This window comes from Morchella importuna, assembly GCF_003444635.1.
Source record: "Morchella importuna strain M04M26 chromosome Unknown Morimp01GS031, whole genome shotgun sequence".
Lineage (NCBI taxonomy): Eukaryota > Fungi > Ascomycota > Pezizomycetes > Pezizales > Morchellaceae > Morchella > Morchella importuna.
Genome location: NW_025763428.1, coordinates 125,552 through 146,901, shown reverse-complemented (window position 1 = coordinate 146,901; position 21,350 = coordinate 125,552). Strand labels below are relative to the sequence as shown.

Below are 21,350 nucleotides of genomic sequence, written 5' to 3'. Positions count from 1 at the left end.
TCCCATTGCTAGCCGTTGTAGGGGAAGTGGTTGCGCCTTTGGAGATTGAGTTCACGTGTAGGAATAGGAGAGAAAGACACGATGAACGGGAGAGGTACATAACGGAGGATGTCTGTCGAGAGTGACAGACCGGAAACTTCACGCCCTTGATTGAGAACACGATTTTCGTATTTCTGTTCTCTTCATACTCTTCGTCGTCGTTCGTCGCCATCGTCGTCCGTTGTTGACAGCAATCAGTGCCATCCAGTCAGTGGCTGTTCAATTGAGAAAATCGAGCGTTGGTAGAACAGGTGACCATAGCGTCATCCATCGTGGTAATTACTGCAGCAGACGAGATTCATTATCTCTCCACCTCACCTGAAAAGACCGAGTGGCTGACTTGGAGTTATTGATTAATTCAAAGAGGTCGGACCATCCACCTATCCATCCATCCATCCATCCATCGTCCACCCTCAAAAGCTTCAAAACCCCCCCACCACTTCTACCTATCTATCTAACACTATCTGCTCTATCTCTATCTTTCGGCTTCCAATCTCACTTGCCATCCACCCCCCGGTGTATGGTGATCCTTTCCTGAATTGCGAAGAAATCACATATCCTGGCCCTTAGCGGATAGTAGCACCCGTCCTATTGTTGTTGTTACGCATTAGACACGAACTCTGGCGCAGCGTCTGAAAAAAACTTTATTATATCGGCCTTTTCGTCCCTTGCTCTCCTTGACTTGATCTGCCCCTCAACCCCGCCTTTTTTCTTTTTCCCTTCTCATCTACATACATATTTATCCCCCACGCTTTCCCCGGATTGCTATCTTGAAGGCCATACTTTATTTCGGAGATTCAATACGGAGTCCGGAAAGATAAATTAGGCGGTCAGATAAAGAGACCAGGTAAGATAGAGGAATTCGAAGAGACACAAAGGAAGAGAGATAAAGAGAAGGAGGTCTGCTGTCAACTTCAGTCTTCCCTGCCACTACCTCTGCTATCAGTACTACTATTACTGCACCTCGCCGAGTCGTTTGATCCACCTCTGTGAATATCGCCATATATCCGCCGTCTATCCTCCTCCAATCCGTCACAGTCGCCTCTAGGTTCTGGGTCTGGCTTTTGATATTATCTGCCCTTATATCTTTTCTCCTACCTTGTTGTCATTGACGTCGTTGTCATTGCGCTTGTTGGGCGTTTAACCACTTTTTGGCTGTCGCTACTATTGCTGTTGCTGGTTGCCGATCTGTTTGCACCTGCATTCCCTCACAAGTTTTGTACTTGCTTTTCCCACCTTTCTTATCTTCACCTCGAAAAATCTTCAGAGCCCCATCCTACTTTTCGCGATAACCAGCAACAGTCCAACACTCAAATTTTTTCCCACGTATACACAAATCGCCTATTGAATGCCCAGGAAAACTGCCCAAGCCGGTCCTCGTCCCTCCGCCGTCATAGAACCTCACATGACGGACTCCGATCCACTCCCTCAAGCAGCTTCGAAACCTCAGAAGGTTATCGTTGTGCTCAATGCCACTGGCAGGCAAGCATCTAGCGTAGTTCGAGTTGCATCGGCGGTCGGCTACAAGGTACGCGCTCAGCTTCGATCACTATCTAAAGATCTACAACTTTCGGCAGAGCTGTCTCAGCTTCCTAATGTTACCCTTATCGAGGGTTCTCTGGACGACGCCGAGTTTGTTTCTACATTGTTCGTGGGCGCTCAATATGCCTTCGTAAACACAACCCCATATGCATGGACAGATGAGGTAGCGACCGGAAAGGCGCTAGCACTTGCGGCGCACAAGGCAGGCATCAGGCATTATATTTTCTCGTCTTTAACCGATCATTCTACACATGATGAGCCAATGGCGCCATTGCCCTTGTGGGCAACGAAGTTCACAGTGGAGCAGTACATCCGCCAGCTTGGCATGCCATCAACCTTTGTGTATGTCGGATGTTACCATAACAATTTCTCATCTAGACCGTACCCATTATGGCAATTGACACCGAAACCCGACGGAAGTTTTGTGTGGAAGGCGCCATTCCCACCAGATTACCCCATCCCCTTTATCGATACGGAACACGACCTGGGGGCTGCGGTCATTCAAATTTTGAAGGACGGTGTTAAGAAGTGGGGTGGACAACGGTAAGTGTTTTCTACGAACCTCATCAATTACTTGACATTTTTTTCTAACATTTATCTAGAATCCCGCTAGCCTTTGAGGTCCTTACACCCCTACAGGTTTGCCATCGATTCAGCAAAGGTCTTGGGCGACCAGTAAATTACCAACCCCATCCGCTAGAAATCAGCATTCCCATCCCCATCGGCTACCGCGACCAGCTTGAAGGCATTGTAAATGTCCTCTGTGAGCAACGCGCCCCATACTTTAGGCCGGAAATGGAGGATATGGTTCCATCAATATCAAGGCAGCTATGGCCAGGTTGGAGGGGGATGGAGGAATATGCCAGGGAGGTGTGGCCTATTGAAGAGAGAGCAAACGGAGCACCCTGGATTCAAAGTGGCATTGCCACTCCCATGAGTGAGGGTATCCCGGAGGACTAGTCCTATGTCTGATGAAGATATCTCGTCGGCACCAATGGATAAACAAGATTAATCTCCATGTTTGATGAAACGGGGTTTCTGGAGTGGATGAAATCACGGGGGGAGAAAAAAAAAGTTATGTTTTCTTGTTTATTTGCGATTTGCTTTGGGGGTGTATATCTATTTTCGCTTTGGTCTTTCTCCTCTCTTTCTTGGTCATTCTTGCTTTAGGTTGTGTTTTTAGGTTTTTTTTTTTTTTTTTAGCATTTTGATTGTTCAAGCAATGTCTTGACTATTATATCTGAGCTGGTTCTACGTTTTCTGTACCTATAAGCTTATTTCTTAATGATTCGGAGGAATCAAAGGAAGAAAAAATGGGGCAAAGGGTTGATCTATAATTGGTCACCTGAGAGCAATTGTTACAAAAATTACTGATCAGAACATTCGGAGAGGATTGTGTCATGGTTTATATCTGGACTGCAGGTAGAGTGATAGATTACCTGGGAGATTAATATCAAGTACAGGGGGGCAAAATGCTTCTTTTTTTTTGATCATCACCTGCACACACGTCCCGACTTTGGATTGCAGATCAAGTGCCTACTTACTCCATGTAGATATTTTTAAGTCCAGCGGAAAACATCGTCGCCGGTAGATTCCCATGAACTGGTCTAGATATAGTTGCACCCAACATAACGGAGGGAATCTACCGCAACTGCTCCACCTACCTTCCCCGGATTTTCATAATTGCTTTTTTCCCTTCCATGAGTTCCCTACATACATGATCAAATGTAGATTAGCCGAGTGCGGGGTAAAAGGTACGCCCTTCCTTTCACCGCACCCCCCTATGTATGTCGAGTTCCATCTGGGGGCGAGCAGCCCATGTGCATCTACTGCGATCGATCGGGTGGTTTTCAATTTTATGGTGTGTCCGTTATTCTTGACGCCTAAGTAGGTCTATCTAGCCTGTGCCTGGTTCTGTGGGGATTTCGGCATGTGGGTTCCGATAAATGCTATCTTATTAATTTCGGGTTAGTTAGTTATGGGGGCAATGATTGATTTGTTTACCCTACTTGACCTCCTTATGGTCAACCAATCTATGCACAATGTTTATATATATTAATATTTACACGGCTCAGCTAGCCTGCATTAAATAATTCCTAGAAACACATTAATGATTGAGAGATATCATATAATCGCGGTCCCGCGCAGTAGTTATCTTGGAACTACTGTTGGGTTTTCGGGGCAGAATGTCATTTCTCACTGCTGATTTGCCTCAACCCATGAGCTGTGATCCGGAAAAGAACAAACAGCAGTTGTTATATGGTTACGGCGTCGTTGTTTGACTGGCTGGCTGGGTTACGCGCGTTCCCAATTATTGCGTACGGCTCCCGACGTTTTCCGCATTGTGCCATAAGAGTACTTTGGGATGAACAGCCTTGTTTAACCTTGTTTATCCCTTGTGTTTCCATCGTATGTATGAATTTTTCGGTAATGTGACTGTGAGCTGGCTACCTACATCAGCACAGCTATAAGCTGGCAAGTACCTCCTCGGGGCTGAAGAAGTTTTTGTTTCTGTATCAGCAGAAACGTACGAGTCATAATATAATGCGTGAACTGATTGGGCATCTTATTCTTCTTCTGGCCATGTGATTCAATGATAGATACTCTCCCGGAGATATACAGTATGAGAAATTGGCCGTGGAGCTCAGGGACAGATGGTGTGATGGCCCCTATTTCAATGGAGAAACACTACGTATGTAGGTAGGTCGTTCGGATCTTCTCTCATGCCAACAAAAAAAAAGGTCATATGCCCTGTTAGCTAGGGGTTCTGGTAATTTATGCTGGATGGGCGGCACGGTTGGATTTGGTGCTATTTGTACGAAATCTCTGCTTATCAGCAGTTAGACCTACGTCAAGAGAACAGTCAGCCAAGCTTTCGATGATTTGTCTCAGACCAGGTATCAGGAGAAGAGGTACTTTACGCTACCTAAACAACGGTCTAAACTTTCGATTGGTCTTTCACTCCGGGCTGGATTGAGAGTCCCATGCAGCTTCGGTAGCTTGAACCCATGGGCACGCCGCCCGTCAGGGGATATGTATCAGGAACATAAGGCTGAACCCACACCACCAACACGTCACCAACATGAAGTCTCAGAGCAGCGTGTTATGCTTTTGAAATCGGGTAAGATATGATCCGTGGCTGGGATAGATAACAACTCCTCAGATGTCAAACTCGAGATAAGATAAGACAAGGATTTTATTACATTACTGATCTAAGGCCGGATAAGAAAGCGCCTGCCTATCTTGATAACCTTGAAAGTCAGCAGCCAATAATCTAATCAATTAATTACTATCTGGGCCTTTGACCCCGGAAATAAAACAGGGTCCTGGAAGCACCATATATCACTCGACGTGCTGATCACTTCCTAGGCGATACCATCGGCCTTGTTCGGTTTTATTAATAGCAACCATCAATTGGTCGAGATAAGATAATAGATAATAAGCACATGCCTTTATTGGTGCCGAGCTACATGGGTACAAAAGCATAGTTATGAATAAGCCTATTGGTCAATCGCGAAAGTATGACAGGCTGGGTGTTGAATGGTCCTGTGGCTCTGATATATATAGTGCTGTTTCAACCTTCATGATGTCCTCCACGTCGGCTTCCACAGTCACAGTGGGCTCCGGACTGGTCTGAGGAGAGTCCCGACACGTCTTCCTACAGCATTATCCACACAGTATTCGGAAATTGTTCATAAAAACACAAACAAAATACGAAGGATCTCAAGATGCTGAGCACTGGGCCTTGGATTTTCAAAGAACTACGGGTGAACTAGATATTGAGTCTCAATATCGCCGCTATTTGCTGTAGTTAATTAAACCCAGAATTCATTTCGGCCAATGCCTAACAAAATACAACCTTGTGGGGCCCACAAAACTCACAGTCAGTGAAAAAGAGATCATTCATAATACATATGCTTGAACTGAATAAGACTCTAATTAGATATCGAAATCTAGTCTTGCTCCTAACCCCCACGCCCAGCCATCAAAGATCTAGTTTCTCGGGGCCAGTGCAAGTGCTAACATGCAAGGATTATAATGCAAAGTGACGCAAATAAGGCCTAGCATCCATTCCCAAACAGTCACAAGGGTTGAATACGCCACTTAAAACGGGTTTACCTGGTTAGATAGGACGCCACATCCGACCAGCCGGGTCGAGGGTCCATCACCAAATAGGTATATTTGTACGACAGTCAATATGACAAAACAATACAGACTGACAAATCAACCACTTCCAGATATTCATACTGATTCTAGTTGAACTGCGTTAGTATTCCTTCCCTGAATAACCAATTTTAAGGCCGTGAGAGTTGAAAGGAACGGAATTTAAGAGGATGATGATTCGCCGAAATATCAGTTGGGTCTGGTCCGCAACCAAACTTACAAGTGTACTTATACACACTGAGTCGTGATATATACGCTAAATTTAAATTCGCCATGATGCATGGTGACCTTACTTACATGACTCGATATAGAATGCTCCAGTATAAGATTTTGTCCCTGACTCGTTCACTAAATGGCATGCCACCTGGGCTGACCCAGGAACGTCCCTGAGTGATTGGGCTATTAGCAGTTGATCCGTTTGTCTAGTCGATCGTTGGTAATATAATGTGGTTACTACTAGCTAGAAATTATTAGCTGTACAAAGCGTTATCAATGATTGAATAGCAAATCCCTTCCAGGAGATTTCATCGGAATAGAAAGAGTATTTGCTATAATCTCTTGGTTTAAAGTCATCTCGACACTTAAGGCTAAGGCAGTACAAGCATAAAGCATAGACACAGAAATGAAATTACTTGTATTTTCCTGCCATTGTTGTGTTGTAAACATTGAAATTGCTTTCCAATATAAAATTAGTAACGCAAATGTCCCGCTAAACCCAAGATAACTACTTGTAACTCAATATAAAAAACGAGAATGTACGAAGATAGACCGCTGATAATCATACTCGTTCATAGCAAGGGTAAATACGTAGGTTCATAAGTCATTAGATTAAACGGGGCCTATTCCGCCCACTCAGGATTCCATTCGCCTACGTTTATAGGCATACCACCCTGGGTCTTATTGGTAAGCACCAAAGTAGTACCATGAGAGAACCCAAGCTCTGCCAGCGACAAGTCTTCATCAGACGCCGACAGTAACATAAGGGGCGCTATCTGCTGGAAGTTGTACGGAACTTGAGGATCACCTCGATTCTAACCAGAGCGTTAGTAACTCCACCATCAATTATTCAATCAGGATGTACACACCTTATCCAACCATTTCCTGACATCGGCCAATTTACTCTCACTCGGGAATGTATTCTTCAACATGGTCCCGTTCAATAGTCGAAAAGTCATCAACGTCTCTCCACTCGCCACCGGCTTCTTTTCCTCTTTCTCACGCACTGGAGCCGGTGCCGGCCCATGCACCTTACGCTTCTCCCTCTCCCGGCGCTCTATCTTGTCGTTTTCAACCAACATCAAGATCCGCCGTTTCTCTGCGATCTCATCCTCACGGAGCTTCTTTTGCTCCGCGAGATACTTTTTACGGGCTGGCGTCTCTGCCTCGCGGCGGGCTTTGTCCCGGGCTAGACGTTCGAGCCGCTCTTTTTGCTCTTGGGCATTGCGGGCGCCCTGTTGCGCATCAAGTCGGGCTTTGCGCTCGGCGAAGAGGGCAGCAGGGGTATTGGGGTTGACTGGAGGGGTGGCTGACGGGAAAGCAGCACGGATGGCGGCGGTGAATTGAGACTGGGTGCTGATCGTGTGGGGAATATTTGCGAGAACTTCACCATTTCTGGTGGTTTGTCAATTAAGTAATTAATTGTCGGAACCAAAAGGTTAGGACCTACTTGACGATCGATATGTAGGGCGCCTTTTCCTCTGGACAAAAAGCGCAGAGAACTGCTGCTTCGGGGGACTCTTCTTCAAGGCGTATGATTATTGAGCTCTTTTCGAGTAGGCGGAGGATCTAATAATTGGTGCTATTTTGGTTAGCGCAAGCTACCCTTGTTGTAAAGCACTCGGAACATGCATGCCTCATGGTTCTTAAGGTAGTCATTTTCCCATTTGTTGCTCAGTTCGCCCTCATCTATATTTCATAAGTAACGATAAGTAAGCTATCTGCAGCTATCAAACATATCTGAGTCAGTGTACAAAACGTACCAGTAACAAAGAAAACCAGTGACTTATCTTGCTCCGCAGCTGCCGTGATGGTTTTGCTTACAGGACTGAACCGAAATAACCGAGATAATTGAATAGTCATCTTTGAGATTGAAATTTATGACGGATGTTTTGAAAGAGGGGAAGTTTAGGGTTCCTCGACGTTTAAGTAGATCATGATGACTGTCTGCCTGATCATGAGCTGTTGTGGCTAACGAGGCCCAGCCGGGTAAGGCGCAGCAGCCACAACTCTCATCGAATAAGTGATTAGTCATCAATGCGCATGCAGCAGAAAACCAGTTTTTTAAAAAAAACCATGTTCTTGTCGTCCTGATCGTAAACCCAAATGTCACTTCAACTACCAGCTGAGCTCGCTCGGCCTCCCAAACACTGCTATACATACGCAAATATCAGTTGAGGATCTCATTTAACAACATTGTCTTAACAGTACGTATTCATGAGGCTACTATGATATATTTTCACCGCCAGAAAATACACCGAAAGGTTGGCAGGAATCCGAAGGACATGTGGTTCTTGGTGAGCATGAAAAGGCATTATACGACCCATCCACCTACCCACGTACATACATCGCTAATTCTGAGTACACGAGCCCCCGCCATAAAATCATGAAAACTGCCTTCGAGCCAGGTATAAAAACAACATAATATAATGGTTTGAGTTAACATGTTCCTTGAGCTAGTTTACCACTGGTGAGAAGATTATAGTTAATTGGCATTAACACTATTACAGTACTAGTACCATGACCTGCTTACACCGATGGCGGTTCGGTTTCCGAATCCGATGCGGGGTATCAACCCCTCAAGGCTTTTGATGTAAAAGACACCAGTATAGTTTCCCGATTCTTTTTGTACGTACACGACTTCCAACAGTACTGACGATCTGCATGTCTTCCGTGGATGAGTGACATCCCATGACTGAGGCAATCACTACGTCTTGGCATAGAACCGTAGCTATTTCCGCGCTATTAAGACTACTTTATCCGGTGTCATTCAAAATTCTCAGGGCCTATATATAAAATTACTAGTAAAAAATGATGCTTTCATTTAATACAGTATAGTCGTCACAGAGCAATAAAACTTGGATTAAAGAGCTGCTGCTTTGTTGTATATATATACAGGGATAAAGGTTCTACCTTCTCGAAACTCAAGTAAGAAAAAAATGAAGGCCTCAATTGTTTTCTTCACCATCGCAAGTATTGCGCTCGCCGCACCCCTCCCTCAATATGAGGGCCTCGGCGAAGAACCATTGTACGAATACTTTGGCGGAGTTCCCAACTACAGTCCCTACCCCTACCAGCCGTACGAACAGTATGGTCAGGCACAATACCCTCCGTATAATCCAATGGAAGAGGCGCCACCGCCTCAGCTTCTAGCCCCTCCAGCCCCAGGACCTCTTGACCGTCCTAGTGATCACGATGAGTCGGCTGGCGTGCCTCTCTCAGCTCATCAAATTCCTAAGCCAAGGCTTCCCAAGCCGCCCGGTGCTGGGCGGAGACTGCTCACGAAGCCGGTGTCTGAGAAACCTCAAGACAAGAGCTCTCTCGCCGAGAAGCTTTCCAACGACTTTGAATTCGTTGAGCCAGCCCCTACCTACGCTGATGGTCCAGTTTCAGCTGCCGCTCCAGTGCCAAGCACTGGAAGACCTACCATCACTGAAGATAGGACAGATGACAACGAAGCTGTTCGCTATCACGTTAACGTTGGTGGTGTGCAGAAGGGGGGTAACGGTGGCACTACCAACTTCCACGTCTTCTCAGATGAAAACGGAGATAAGATGTTCTCGAATGAGATGGATGAGGAGACTGAGCGGTACATTACCGAGAACATGATCCCCAAGCTTGGTGGAAAGAGAAAGGGGAAGTCCACACCAGGAGTTTGGAGTGTCTTTGGAGACAACTAGAGGTACTATTTTTACTCTCATACTTCCTGACCCTCCCCGCCCCCCTTCTGGGATATCATTAACCAAGGGCTAGTAGAACGGGAATCGAATCGGGCTCATAACAGGAGACTAGAGTATTGAGATCCCTAGCTTATAGTTTGAGCCGTCATCTTTTAAAATTGAGGGGAAACTCTTGAAGTTTTCGTTTGGTATACATGGGACTTAGAGATTCGCTCTAGTTGTTTATAAACACAGGTAGATCTAGCTGGTTCTTTATTGCGCAATTATTATACTAAAAATAAACTTCGAGTTGGACTCCTCGGTTTTGATACCCTTGTGATGTGCCCGCACACAACCTTTTGAGTTGCAGGGGAGCGTGAATTCTTCTAACTTAAAATCTGCACTGTGATCGATACCTATTAGACTTAGTTCCATTATGCCTTGAATTATAGCTCAACTTGATGTCAATTGAGAGCTAATAATTCTAGCCGAGGGATGAAATTGGTGATGGTTTATAATTATACTTACGGTTGTAGTTAGGGCCAGAAAACCCAACCCTCGGCCACTATGCCCAAACGAGAAATATTATCCAAACATTACCATTGTATCGGGGTTTTGATAAGAATAGCTATCCCAGCTAAAAGAACATTACGTATATATACCATGGACATCGTGAGGCGAAATATTCCCGCGGAATACGACCCCAAATCCTGATTCCTCAACCTCTCCTTCGCCTTCGATAAAGAACAATATCGAGGCCCCGGAGAAAATGTGCGAGCCATGATTAGTCAACAGCAGAATATCAGCAATTGTCTATAAAGAACCGGCCACATCTCCAAACTGATTCCTGAACCTACTACCATCGGCATACCCTTACCCATTCTTTTAAGTTCAATAGACACTCTTTTCAGAATGATATACTCCACTGTCTTTCTCTCGGCCATGTTGGCTGCGGTAGTTGCTGCTGCGTAAGTTCGATCCCCAGTTATCTCCAACCTCAAAACCAATGACCTTAGACTGACAAGATATCTTTAGTCCTGGCATTGACCCGCTGCAATACCGCAACTCCGAGTACTACAAGCCAGAGCACTACAAGCCGGAGTACAGGCCGGAGTACAAGCCCCAGGAATACTACAAGCCTCACGACTATTACAAGAACTACTACCCCAACTCCAACAGCTACCAGAACTACTACCCTTACATCAAGCCCAACTTTGTAAACGCCTATGAGAAGCAGCAAGCCTACGACTCAAACGCTCAGGCCTATGAGAACGGAAATGAGAACGCCAACGCCATGGAGTCTCTTGCCGGTGCAAAGTCTGAGAACGCCAACGAGAACGCCAATCTCGCAAAGGGAGGAGAGGCATTCGGTTTCGGTGCTCTGGAGTCCGACAACCGTAACTTGCTCGCCAACGAGAACAACATTGAGGTTGCCAACGCCAACAAGAACGAGCTTGGTGTGGAGGTTGCCAACTTTAACGCCAATGACAACACTGCCCAGCAGGAGTCTGCGGCATTGGCTGAGGTCCAGAGCGAGGATTTGGCTTTCTTTGAGGATGTGATTGAGAATGAGACCGACAACCTCAACGCCAACGAGAATGTTAATGACAACATTGACCGCAACAACAACAGAGGACGCCCCTGCGCTCGTCCATCTTGCCCTACCTCCTGCAACAGCTGCGGCCGTTAAGCGGTAGTAGTTATTGTGGATATCATGACGCTAGAACACTTTCGTTGATGTTGCTTTGATTTCGTTAAGGCAGATGTTTGACCCTGTCTTTTTGCGAGGTGGAGGGATGCCCGAAGATATAGACGAGCGAATACGTTATAGATTTTGTATTTATATGGATAGATATTCTGAAGTACATACCTGCAACATGAAAAACTTATGTTTATACTCTTAGTGGAGAGAGGAATGTTAGTGTAGCCATGCTTACAGCTGATATTGCGAAGCAACGCTATGATCGAATATATACCCTCAGACCCGCAAGAAAACATTCCCGCCGCAAATAGATAAGTTCTGGATGTGAATAGATGAAATTTTGGGTCTGTAGTTTCCATTGTGGGAATTGGTGACCTTTTGAGTCCCAAGAGTAAAATCATGGGATGGCTGTCATAGCAATCGGCATCAGTAGTTCGAAATCTTCTATAAAATAGCTATTTTTGTCTCGTTAATATGCGTATGTATGTATAAACTTCGTAATTGACGGCGTTGGAAGTAAGGTGGGACGATAGACTGAATCATGAAAGATCACTCGTTATTCTGAATCACCTTGATCGGGATGCGCCTGCATGATTCCAAGCCACTGCCGAACAACCATGCATCTGATTCAGGCAACCAACAAAACTCATTAATATCATTTACCATGATCATAACCTCTCAAACCCTGTTGGTGCTGATTCCTACGATAGCCTGAGCACGCATTGCAATATTAAGCTATGGGGCCGAAAAACCGCAAACCCCGCGCCAAAGCTCCTGTTACTGATACTACTGTTACTGCCGCTGCGTCTGATACTACTACTATTGCTACTACTGCGCCTAATGCTGCTACTAACGCCGACACTAATGCTATTACGGACGCGGGTACGGGTGAGGGTGTGAGTACGGGTGTGAGTACGCGTGCGGGTGCCAATGCTTCAAATCGAGGACCTAAAGCAAAGGCAAAGCCCAAGGCCGGTCAGTACCATCATATCATACCCCGGTTCATCCTCCGAAAATTCATTATTGAAGGACAGTAAGGATCCCATCTCCTTTCTGTAAACCTAAACATTGAAAAGAAAAGGCTTGCTGAAACATCCAATAGCAAAAATCCTGAGGCCAACAGACGGGGGAAAAGTGCTGCCCCCGGGCTCACCGACCCCATCAACTGCTATCATGTTTCCAGTGGCACCTTCTCGATCTCCTCTCTCAACAATAGCTATGGTGTCACAGACCTCTACATCAATATCAAGAATCCTGATAACGCTTACGAGGTCGAAAAGAAACTCTCTGTTCTCGAATCCCATGCCGCACAAGCAATTGGTCTTCTTCTCAAGACTGTTGAGTCTCGTCCGCCTGGAGACTTTCCCTCGGAGGAGCCGCAATACTTTAGAATAAAGCGTAAATTCCTCAACTACCTAAGGAAGTTCATGTTTATCATGTACTTCCGTAATGATGGGTTCGGGGCCCAACATTTCAACGAACATCATCCGGACAATTCAGGCGGGGCCGCGTGGATCCGCGCATTCAGACAAAAGAATAATCTCGAGCCTTCGGAAATGTGGCTGCATGTGCTTGAGCACTACCTCGATACCCCGCACGTCGAGCTGGTTAAACAGGGCCAGAAAGCCAACGATCAGCTTGACTCCGGCGGCCGGGCTGGTTCTCGCCGCGGTATTGACCCTAATATTCAAGATGCGGAGATGATCCAGTACTGGGGTGAAGCAAACAATTTTTTTCTTGCGGTCTGGGAAGCCGCTGACTGCGAAGAATTTATCATCAGCAATAATTCGTTCGGACTATGGGAGTCGGTGAGCTTGGGGGATAAAATGTACCAGCTTCACCGATTCTATGTCATTTCCCCCAGAATTGCAATTGTTCTATGTTTTGTTCGGCTACGTCCAGACATACCACCAATACCAGAGTTTGAATTGATGTATAGAGAGAGTATATTTTGGGGTGCGCCGCATAGGAGCCCAAGGGTTTCTAAGGATGGCCAGATTGTGGGACGCGAGGTGGGGGTGGCAGGAAGTTATGAGGAGGATATCATGGAATATGAGATTGTGAAGCTCTCAACAGAGTTCACACATCGTGTCAATGCAGTAATCATGGGGAATGCTAGAATAGACACTGGAACAATCACTTTCCGTACCCCGGCAGCGATGCTGAGGACGCTAGAAGCTTACTCCAGGAATATGGGTTATGATAACCAGAAATTATACGAACCATTGGTTGAGCAACTCCTTAAGATGACCGGGGCGAGCAGTTCGACTTTCAGGGTCATTCCAAACCCCAACCCCACGAGTCGCACGCACGCTTTGAAACCACCTAAGGCAGGCTTGCCCAGCTTTTGGGAGATAAACTTAGAAATGCTGGACAGAATGGAGGAAGATAAAAACGACGAAATTTCGGCAATTTTCAAGACACCCCTGAAGAGACTGATTGAGCAGATTGCGCTCAAGATTTCGCGGACTCCGTATGATATCAACCCAAAACCTGCGCGCCTGAGAAGGAATATTTCGGATGAGAGTTGCGTCAATATCTTTGCAATGGTGAAGGGATTCATAAAATTTCTGGGTTTGGGAATGTCCCCGCTGTTTCCTGAATGTACGATGATCGCAGTTTTGAGGTGGTTGCTGGCAGAGAGGAGAAATATGTTCGAGATATTGGAGAGGAAGTTCTCGTTGATGATGATGGAGTGGGTTTATGATGTGGGTATTTATTTTTCCCTATCCGGTGACATCTGACATCTGATTGCTGATTTGATATAAATCTGAGTAGGAGCCGGATAGAGAGAAAAGGGAGGAGGAGTATAGGATTCAAAGGGCCAAGATGTTTCAGAAGGATTGATATTCCCCCCATCCGGACTTTAAAGAGTCTGTTCCATTTGTTTGAAGTCTGCCTGAATCTCCACAATATTCCTATTCTGAAGAATCAATCCCTCATTATCTCGCGTGATACAATGAGAGAACAGGCACCACGTTTAAGATATTTGATTTAGTAGGTGATTCCACAGTAGTTAATGAACCCTCAATTGAAGAGCTGAAAAAAAAGAAAAAAACTGGCTTGGTAGCTATCGAGAAGACAAGTTCCGACTCGGACGGAAAGAATTGTCATAATACCCAGTTCTACAGCCATAGCCCGAAAAATAGACGGCTACAATATTGGCGTACACGTACCACCAGCCATAGGCGTGAGGCCGGCGCAGATCTTTAGAAACTAGAACAGCCGCTGGCTGGGGCGGTGACCATACACTTAGAATAATTCTATACCCGGCCCAAAACCACGGGTACTACAGCAGACCTAGCTAGACCACATGAGTTCTCATATAATATCCCGGCTGGCCCATCAATATTCAGATATATATATATATATATATGAAAGCCAAGGATTTTGGTTTAAGGACTCGTAGCTTTTGATCCGTTCTCTACGACCTACTAATGCACTCGAGTGCAGTGGTTGTGATGTACTGAGGTGGTTGGAGGAAGTATAAGTCCACAGAATTGAAATGGTCCGCCTAGAACTAGCACTGGACTCGACCAAACCGATCCAATATCGTGGGGAGAATAGAGCAGGTTGAATAGAAGGTCTAGCTGTTTTAGGTAAAGATTTGCAATCGTTCAACCAATAACATGTCAGCAGGGTCCTTTGTCGAAGTGCTTCAACTCGCACAATGCAGTAGCTGTAACTGGTCGATGGGGTAATTGTGGGAAGTAATTATTACTTCTAGCCTTAGTACTGGTAACCGTTATTTCAAGTAGATTCATGCTCATGATGTGAATCATATCCAGCGAGAACCCTTCGATGGGAGTAGAGCACATAACCCAAAGCCAAGGATCGAAGAATTCCTATGATCATGACACAGATTAACGAGCTAAGAGTCTACAACCAGTAAATACCAAGCAGTGACATACCTATCCAATACCGCAAACCCGCGTACTCGTAGCTTCATAGCGTTTCCGAACACGACCAATATTTCATGACATACAAAAAGGTGGATTTGGCGCTTTTTTGTATGGTATGCAATAGCAGTCGTGTCCGGAAACGTCATGAATTTACGAGTAGATGCGCAGGTTTCTCCTGTTAAAAATATTCTGAGACTATCTAATAGCTAGCTCAACTGCGAGAGCTAAACCACCGAATTTCTTGCAGGTCGGTCCGCGACACAAGTTTAAGCCTTTACCCGGTCCCCCGCTCGCTGGCAAGCTCAATTCATGAAAAGGTACAGAACGGAAACGAGAATCCAGGTATCTCTGCGCTGAAGAATTTTGATCTGGCCGGTGGTTGTGGAGTTTGATACCGATTGGGCACCCACAAGCAGGTGAGACATAGAGGCACAGATCCCCAATCTGGATCTAGTGGCTGGGCATAATTGTACCGGGTGTTCACCATTAGTCTCAAGAACTCGGATTGATTGGTTGAGGTGACAGGGGTATTTGTATGGGTAGGTACGGGTGAGTGGCTGTGGCGAGGTGTGGCAGCCAATGACAACAAGCCCATGTCTCAAAAATTGTATGAGGGAAAAAAGTCTCGAGAAGAGTGTATAGATTGTTTCCCTGGCCACCCGAACACCTCCCTCACCCGAACAACAGTTGAATATCATTTTTTGAAGTTGACTGTTCAGGTGAGGGGGTTGTTCGGGTGGCCAGGGAAGCTGTCTATAGTTCATTAATATTAATAAGGTGTAGCATGCCCGCCAGCAGCAATAACTGCTTCCAGTCTTCGAGGCATACTTCTGATCAACCTGTCTAGTCTATCTACAGGAATAGAATTCCAGGCATTTCTTATCATAATCTTTAGCACTTCTATATCATTGACACGTCCTATAGCCTCTCCTAGTTCCGTTTCTATTTCTCCCCATAAAGCTTCAATGAGATTGAGATCCGGTGATTGTGGTGGCCAGGGAACTGACTCCACCTCATTGACCTCTCTGCATTGATTGGCGACACCCTTATGACCTGGAGCATTATCCTCGACCACCTGTGTCCACCCATAAGCTTCACAAGTCTCGTGCCAGAATGGTATGAGATGTGGATCTAGTATGTGATCCACATATGTCTGGGATTTGATGGTAACCCCAGCGGGAGTAAACACTAGTTCACTTTTCATCTCCCCGCAGAATGCCCCCCAAATCATGGTGCTCTTCCTCCCTGATTCCCACGTCTCGTCAATGCAGTCCGGGTGATATTCCTCCTCCGGTGTTCTAAGAACCCATGGACGATGTCCAAAGCCAGAGGTGTTGAATATAGATTCATCTGTCCAGACAGTACGAAACCAGTCATCATAGGTCCAGTGTAGTCTAGCCTGACACCACTCCACCCGCTTGATTAGATTTTGTGGCCGGATTCCCCACTTCTTACGGGGAAGTCTTTTATGATAACCCATGGACGCCAAAGTATTTCGTAGTGTTCTGACAGAACATGCATAACCCATTTCCTCGATAATAGACAGAAATGGCAGTCTTCTTGTCCTTTTATCTCTTGTTATAAACTCCCGTAGCCTCTCCTTTTCTTCTGCATTGAAAACAGGCGGCCTCCCTTGTCTCCTTATATTGCTAGGTGTTCCATTTGCCTGCTCGTAGTAGTACTATTATCAGCATACTGCTAGTGCCGGTGGCGGGCAGCTTGCCAGTGGATACGAGAATTTGAACCTACCCGTGCACTCCTAAAGATACCTTGACAGGTACGATAGTCTATCTCTACCTGACGACCTATTTCTTTCCAGGTCATCCCTGACTCCCTCAGAGCGATTATCTTTACCCGTTCATCTCTAGTGGTCTCCCTGTTCCGGGTTCGATCACCAAAGTGATCTCTTCTTGTTCCCTTTTGCTTCATAGCTTACGCTAACAGCTGGCTTCAAAGGTCGAAAGCGCGTCAAAGGGGTCGAATGAGCTTCAATGGTGCTCCAGCAGGTGTCAATGGAGGTCGAACGGCCTTGAAGGAGCTTGAACGGGTGTCTAGGGAGGTCGAACGGGTGTCTAGGGAGGTCGAATGGGCCTTGAAAGGGTGGAACGGGTGTCCAGGGAGGTCGAACGGGTGTCCAGGGAGGTCGAACGGGTGTCTAGGGAGGTCGAACGGGTGTCTAGGGAGGTCGAATGGGCCTTGAAAGGGTGGAACGGGTGTCCAGGGAGGTCGAACGGGTGTCTAGGGAGGTCGAACGGGTGTCCAGGGAGGTCAAATGGGTGTCTAGGGAGGTCGAATGGGCCTTGAAAGGGTCGAACGGGTGTCCAGGGAGGTCGAACGGGTGCCAAAGGAGGTCGAACGGGTGTCAAGGGGGTGTGAATAGCTTCACGGCTTCACCAATTGACGTGGCAGTGGCGGTGCTCTTCTTGGCCGGTGTCAGCCAATCACGACAATCAACCTATCAAAACGGGTTCTTGAGACTAACCCATAACCCCCGGTACTCCTCGGGATGAAACATTCAGTAGGAGTAAACAAAAGCAAAAAATGGTATGTACGAGCTGGACATGACCTTGATTGGGCTGCGGTTAACGGTTGACTACACATGGCTGCAGCCTCCCTTTAAAGTAAGAAACGGCAACGACAGCCTGTTCGACGCTCGTCCCCATGGCCATATCTAGTAGGAAGAGAAAATTAGTTAAATATAGCTGCCGTCGCAGGCAAAAGCGGAGTTAGACTCTAAGCTCCATTGTAGAATTTTTGAGAGTAATACTTGTAATAATTATATCCCGTTTTTGAGCATAATAATGTGATTGGTATATGAGGATATTGGGAAACGTCGCACGTTGAGTAATACAGTAGAATACGGTTCAGCTGACTAGACTACCGTGTTTCAAGACTCGATTGGCGCGGAAAAGCTGTCGCGAGGAAAGGTTCGGGAGAGCGTGCATAGAGTAAATAGGTTTTGTGGTCATACTGGATGTTCAGAGTACGTACAATAAACAGATATACTCCATATATATTCGTGGCACAGTGGCTGAGTTTGAGAACACGGGAAGTGCTGTGGAGGACACTCTGGATAACACACTGGAAAAAGCATATAGGACACGATAAATGCCATGTACGATAAATGCCATGTGTTAAGAGTTTAAACATCGGTCCAGTGTATACGTAATCAAGAGCTGTCAGAGTAGCACTTGACCACACTTGATCTTAGGATTGCGCATGAATTTCAGTCATCACGACATCTAACAATGTCCTCTGCACCAGCCCTAAGATTTTCTCCGCCAATTGTGTTTGGTTTCGACATCCATGCCCCTATATACGCGATATTTATATCAGCGTGACCGCAGGAAAGGAACATCCCTTCGAGTCCTTAATTGCTTCCGTGCCCGCCCGCAATCCAATATAATAATGCGCCTTATCTATCGTATTCACCCCACGCCGGTCGCGGGCACCAAATTCAATTGAGTATGTAGAGTCCTAGCTCGAGACTGGCTCTTTTGTAGTTGGTATGGAGTGTTAGCTACTAGCTTTCTCTGATGGGAGAAGCTCTCTGCTTCATCATGATCTTTCACTCGTCCGATTCATTCTAGTTCTTCGATTCTGTTTCGAGAATTAGTGCACGTACCTCAACACCGTGGTCGCAATGTCTCGGTACCCCAGCTCTGCATTCGGAAGGCTCCCCACCAACAAATTCCTTTGTTCGAGAGATTTATGCAATCCATGTTATCCAATACCAATGAACAGTAAGTAAGTACACACTTTACGGTTGATAAGAGAACGTTCAAGTAGGGATATCTACATGAATACTTTTAGGTATGGCATGTGTACCCGACTTTACTTACATTGGCCGACGCTCTGGAGATAGATGCGAGAACTAGTCCCCACGCGGCACGGCAACCCCAAAACCATCTGTATGTAGAGCAGATGCACTTCCCAATTCCACACACAGCATTCGACGAATTATCAGCTCTGTATGATGAGCTGTCACGCACATTTGCCTTTTTCCAGGCCAATTACCATTCCCGGGCCTTTGTGTGCCGTATCTGGGATGGACCCGAAAATGAACCCCTGAGCACGAGATCCATGGCCCAACCATGCACTTGGTAAAATGGGTGAGCGCTACACACATACTATCTCGACTGCGTGTGTGTGTGTGTGTGTGTGTGTGTGAATACAAAGAAAGAAATATCTCAACTCGTTCTCGGCTTTTTACTCCTGGATTCTGAAGATAAGATAAACACCCTTTCTGTCGTTTTATATAAGACAGCTCCCAGGGCTCCACCCCTCTTGCTGAGGTCATTTCTGTTTGATCTTCCCGTCGTTCGTCGTTTGGAGCCCTTATATACCGTTTAATTTTCCACACGATTTAGTTTCCCTTTTATACATAGTCCTTTATTCATAATGGTATTTACTCTCATCAGTCATCAATTGTCTTAATACCACAAGCTAATAATATTCCTCAGTCACAGATATATTCAATCCTCTCATTCCCCAATGAGCTTCTCCTTCTTATCGCCTCCAACCTCCCTGTCAAAGACCTAAACTCCTTCCTTCGCACCTCACACCGTCTCAATGCCCTCCTCACACCCACCCTGCACCGTCTCGCCGTACAGGATCGCGGCTCTGACTGGTGGTCCCCCTTCCCAGCCCTTCACTGGGCTGTCTGGAAGGGACATGTAGGCCTCACCAAGCTTCTCATTGCAAAAGGCTTTGACGTCAACCTCCGCAGCACCTTCGGCGGAAAGACGGCCCTCCACTTTGCAGCGCTCATGGGGAACCCGGAGATTGTAGAACTGCTGTTAGACGCCGGAGCAGACATTGATATAAAGGATGTCGAGCCCGGTGTTACTGCACTACATGTCGCGGCGCTGCAAGGTCATGAGGAGGTGGTCAAGATGTTGATCAAGCGCGGCGCAGATGTGAGTGTTAGTGACCCCATAGGAAGGACGCCTCTAGTCTGGGTCGCGAGATATGCCGGTGTTGGCAAAGCTGTCGAAGGCGTGTTCAAGACGCTGGTCGAGAGCGGCGCGGACGTTGACGCGGGCGAGAGGGAGTGCGGAAGGACATGCTTACACTGGGCTGTCGAGAAGGGGTGGAAGAGCGTGGTGAAGATGCTAGTGGACGGAGGCGCCAGCCTCACGGTCATGAATGGGAAAAAGGAAACTGCAATCGATTGGGCGCTGAGGAATGGGGATAATGAGATGGTGAGACTATTACTCGAGGGCGTAAGGGAGAGGGAGAGCTCATTGGGCATGGTGGGCAAGAGGCCGCTGGCTATCGCTGTTTGATGACTGTTTCCCCCGCGGCGTTCAAAAGGGCATGGAGTTTTGTTTTTTATTTTGCTATATTTTTTCTCCTTTCCCTCGCTTGCTATCCTTATGCCTTGGATGCCTCATGTACGATATCTAGTGGATAATGATAATCATTGGTCGGCCATCTACCATGCTCATCTCCCTGCGTTTCGATTCGATCTGGGGACATTATTGGTACGGTACCGGGAACGGTACCATCTCGGTTAAAGAAAGATACCTATAGTTCTAGGCCATAAATCATGGGAAGGCGCGGCGTAGCAACCTCCCGGGCCACCACGACTACCCACCCAGCAACCGCAATTGATCCTTTGGAGAGCTGGTTTTTTATAGTTGTTAAATAGTAGCTAAATAAAAATAATTTGACATTTAATATTTTGTGTACCAACCCCTTGCCTTTATAACAGCTCTATTCTCCTAGGCATGCTCTCAACTAGCTACCAAATAAATCATCAGGTAACAGTTCCCAGCAATGAATTAGACCTTCCTCCACGAGGGGCTTTAATACTTAAGGTGATCTAGTACCATATGCTAAATGGGGGTACTGTTGATGGTAAAGCTTCTTGAGGTGTACCTAAACATGTTCAATGGGATGGAATAGGCAAGCCAGTCCTCCAGAACATCTACCCTATTCTCCTCCAACCAGAGCTATAAGACTGCGGTTTTTTGCCACAGCAGGGAGGCTGGTCATTCCCTCCTAGCTGTCTGGCGGGGTACATGGTCTCTGGGCGCCATCGGTGGTGGTGAAAGATTTTGTGTTCAGGCGTTGCGACCTCGCGCTTTACATACATTCGCAAAAAAAAACCAGCCAATGAAC

The 21,350-nt window shown here is 46.4% G+C and overlaps 6 protein-coding genes across 6 annotated transcripts; 5 read left to right on the top strand and 1 right to left on the bottom strand.

Annotated features, from left to right (window-relative positions):
* Positions 1 to 1,387: 1,387 nt before the first annotated feature.
* LAJ45_08668 (uncharacterized protein) lies at positions 1,388 to 2,541 on the top strand (the record flags this gene model as incomplete). The annotated part of the gene is made up of 2 exons (XM_046118217.1): positions 1,388 to 2,124; positions 2,184 to 2,541. The coding sequence occupies 2 exons, from the start codon at positions 1,388 to 1,390 to the stop codon at positions 2,539 to 2,541; spliced, it is 1,095 nt and encodes a 364-aa protein (XP_045968494.1).
* A 4,043-nt stretch (positions 2,542 to 6,584) lies between these two features.
* LAJ45_08667 (uncharacterized protein) lies at positions 6,585 to 7,824 on the bottom strand (the record flags this gene model as incomplete). The annotated part of the gene is made up of 5 exons (XM_046118216.1): positions 6,585 to 6,776; positions 6,831 to 7,356; positions 7,412 to 7,530; positions 7,598 to 7,650; positions 7,725 to 7,824. The coding sequence occupies 5 exons, from the start codon at positions 7,822 to 7,824 to the stop codon at positions 6,585 to 6,587; spliced, it is 990 nt and encodes a 329-aa protein (XP_045968493.1).
* Positions 7,825 to 8,900: 1,076 nt separating this feature from the next.
* Positions 8,901 to 9,641, top strand: LAJ45_08666 (uncharacterized protein; the record flags this gene model as incomplete). The annotated part of the gene is made up of 1 exon (XM_046118215.1): positions 8,901 to 9,641. One exon carries the CDS (start codon positions 8,901 to 8,903, stop codon positions 9,639 to 9,641), a length of 741 nt encoding a protein of 246 aa, XP_045968492.1.
* Positions 9,642 to 10,532: 891 nt separating this feature from the next.
* On the top strand, positions 10,533 to 11,310 carry LAJ45_08665 (uncharacterized protein; the record flags this gene model as incomplete). Its single annotated transcript, XM_046118214.1, has 2 exons — positions 10,533 to 10,588; positions 10,656 to 11,310. The coding sequence occupies 2 exons, from the start codon at positions 10,533 to 10,535 to the stop codon at positions 11,308 to 11,310; spliced, it is 711 nt and encodes a 236-aa protein (XP_045968491.1).
* A 749-nt stretch (positions 11,311 to 12,059) lies between these two features.
* Positions 12,060 to 14,169, top strand: LAJ45_08664 (uncharacterized protein; the record flags this gene model as incomplete). Its single annotated transcript, XM_046118213.1, has 3 exons — positions 12,060 to 12,355; positions 12,425 to 14,030; positions 14,101 to 14,169. 3 exons carry the CDS (start codon positions 12,060 to 12,062, stop codon positions 14,167 to 14,169), a joined length of 1,971 nt encoding a protein of 656 aa, XP_045968490.1.
* Positions 14,170 to 19,625: 5,456 nt separating this feature from the next.
* LAJ45_08663 (uncharacterized protein) lies at positions 19,626 to 20,512 on the top strand (the record flags this gene model as incomplete). Its single annotated transcript, XM_046118212.1, has 2 exons — positions 19,626 to 19,628; positions 19,688 to 20,512. The coding sequence occupies 2 exons, from the start codon at positions 19,626 to 19,628 to the stop codon at positions 20,510 to 20,512; spliced, it is 828 nt and encodes a 275-aa protein (XP_045968489.1).
* Positions 20,513 to 21,350: the final 838 nt, after the last annotated feature.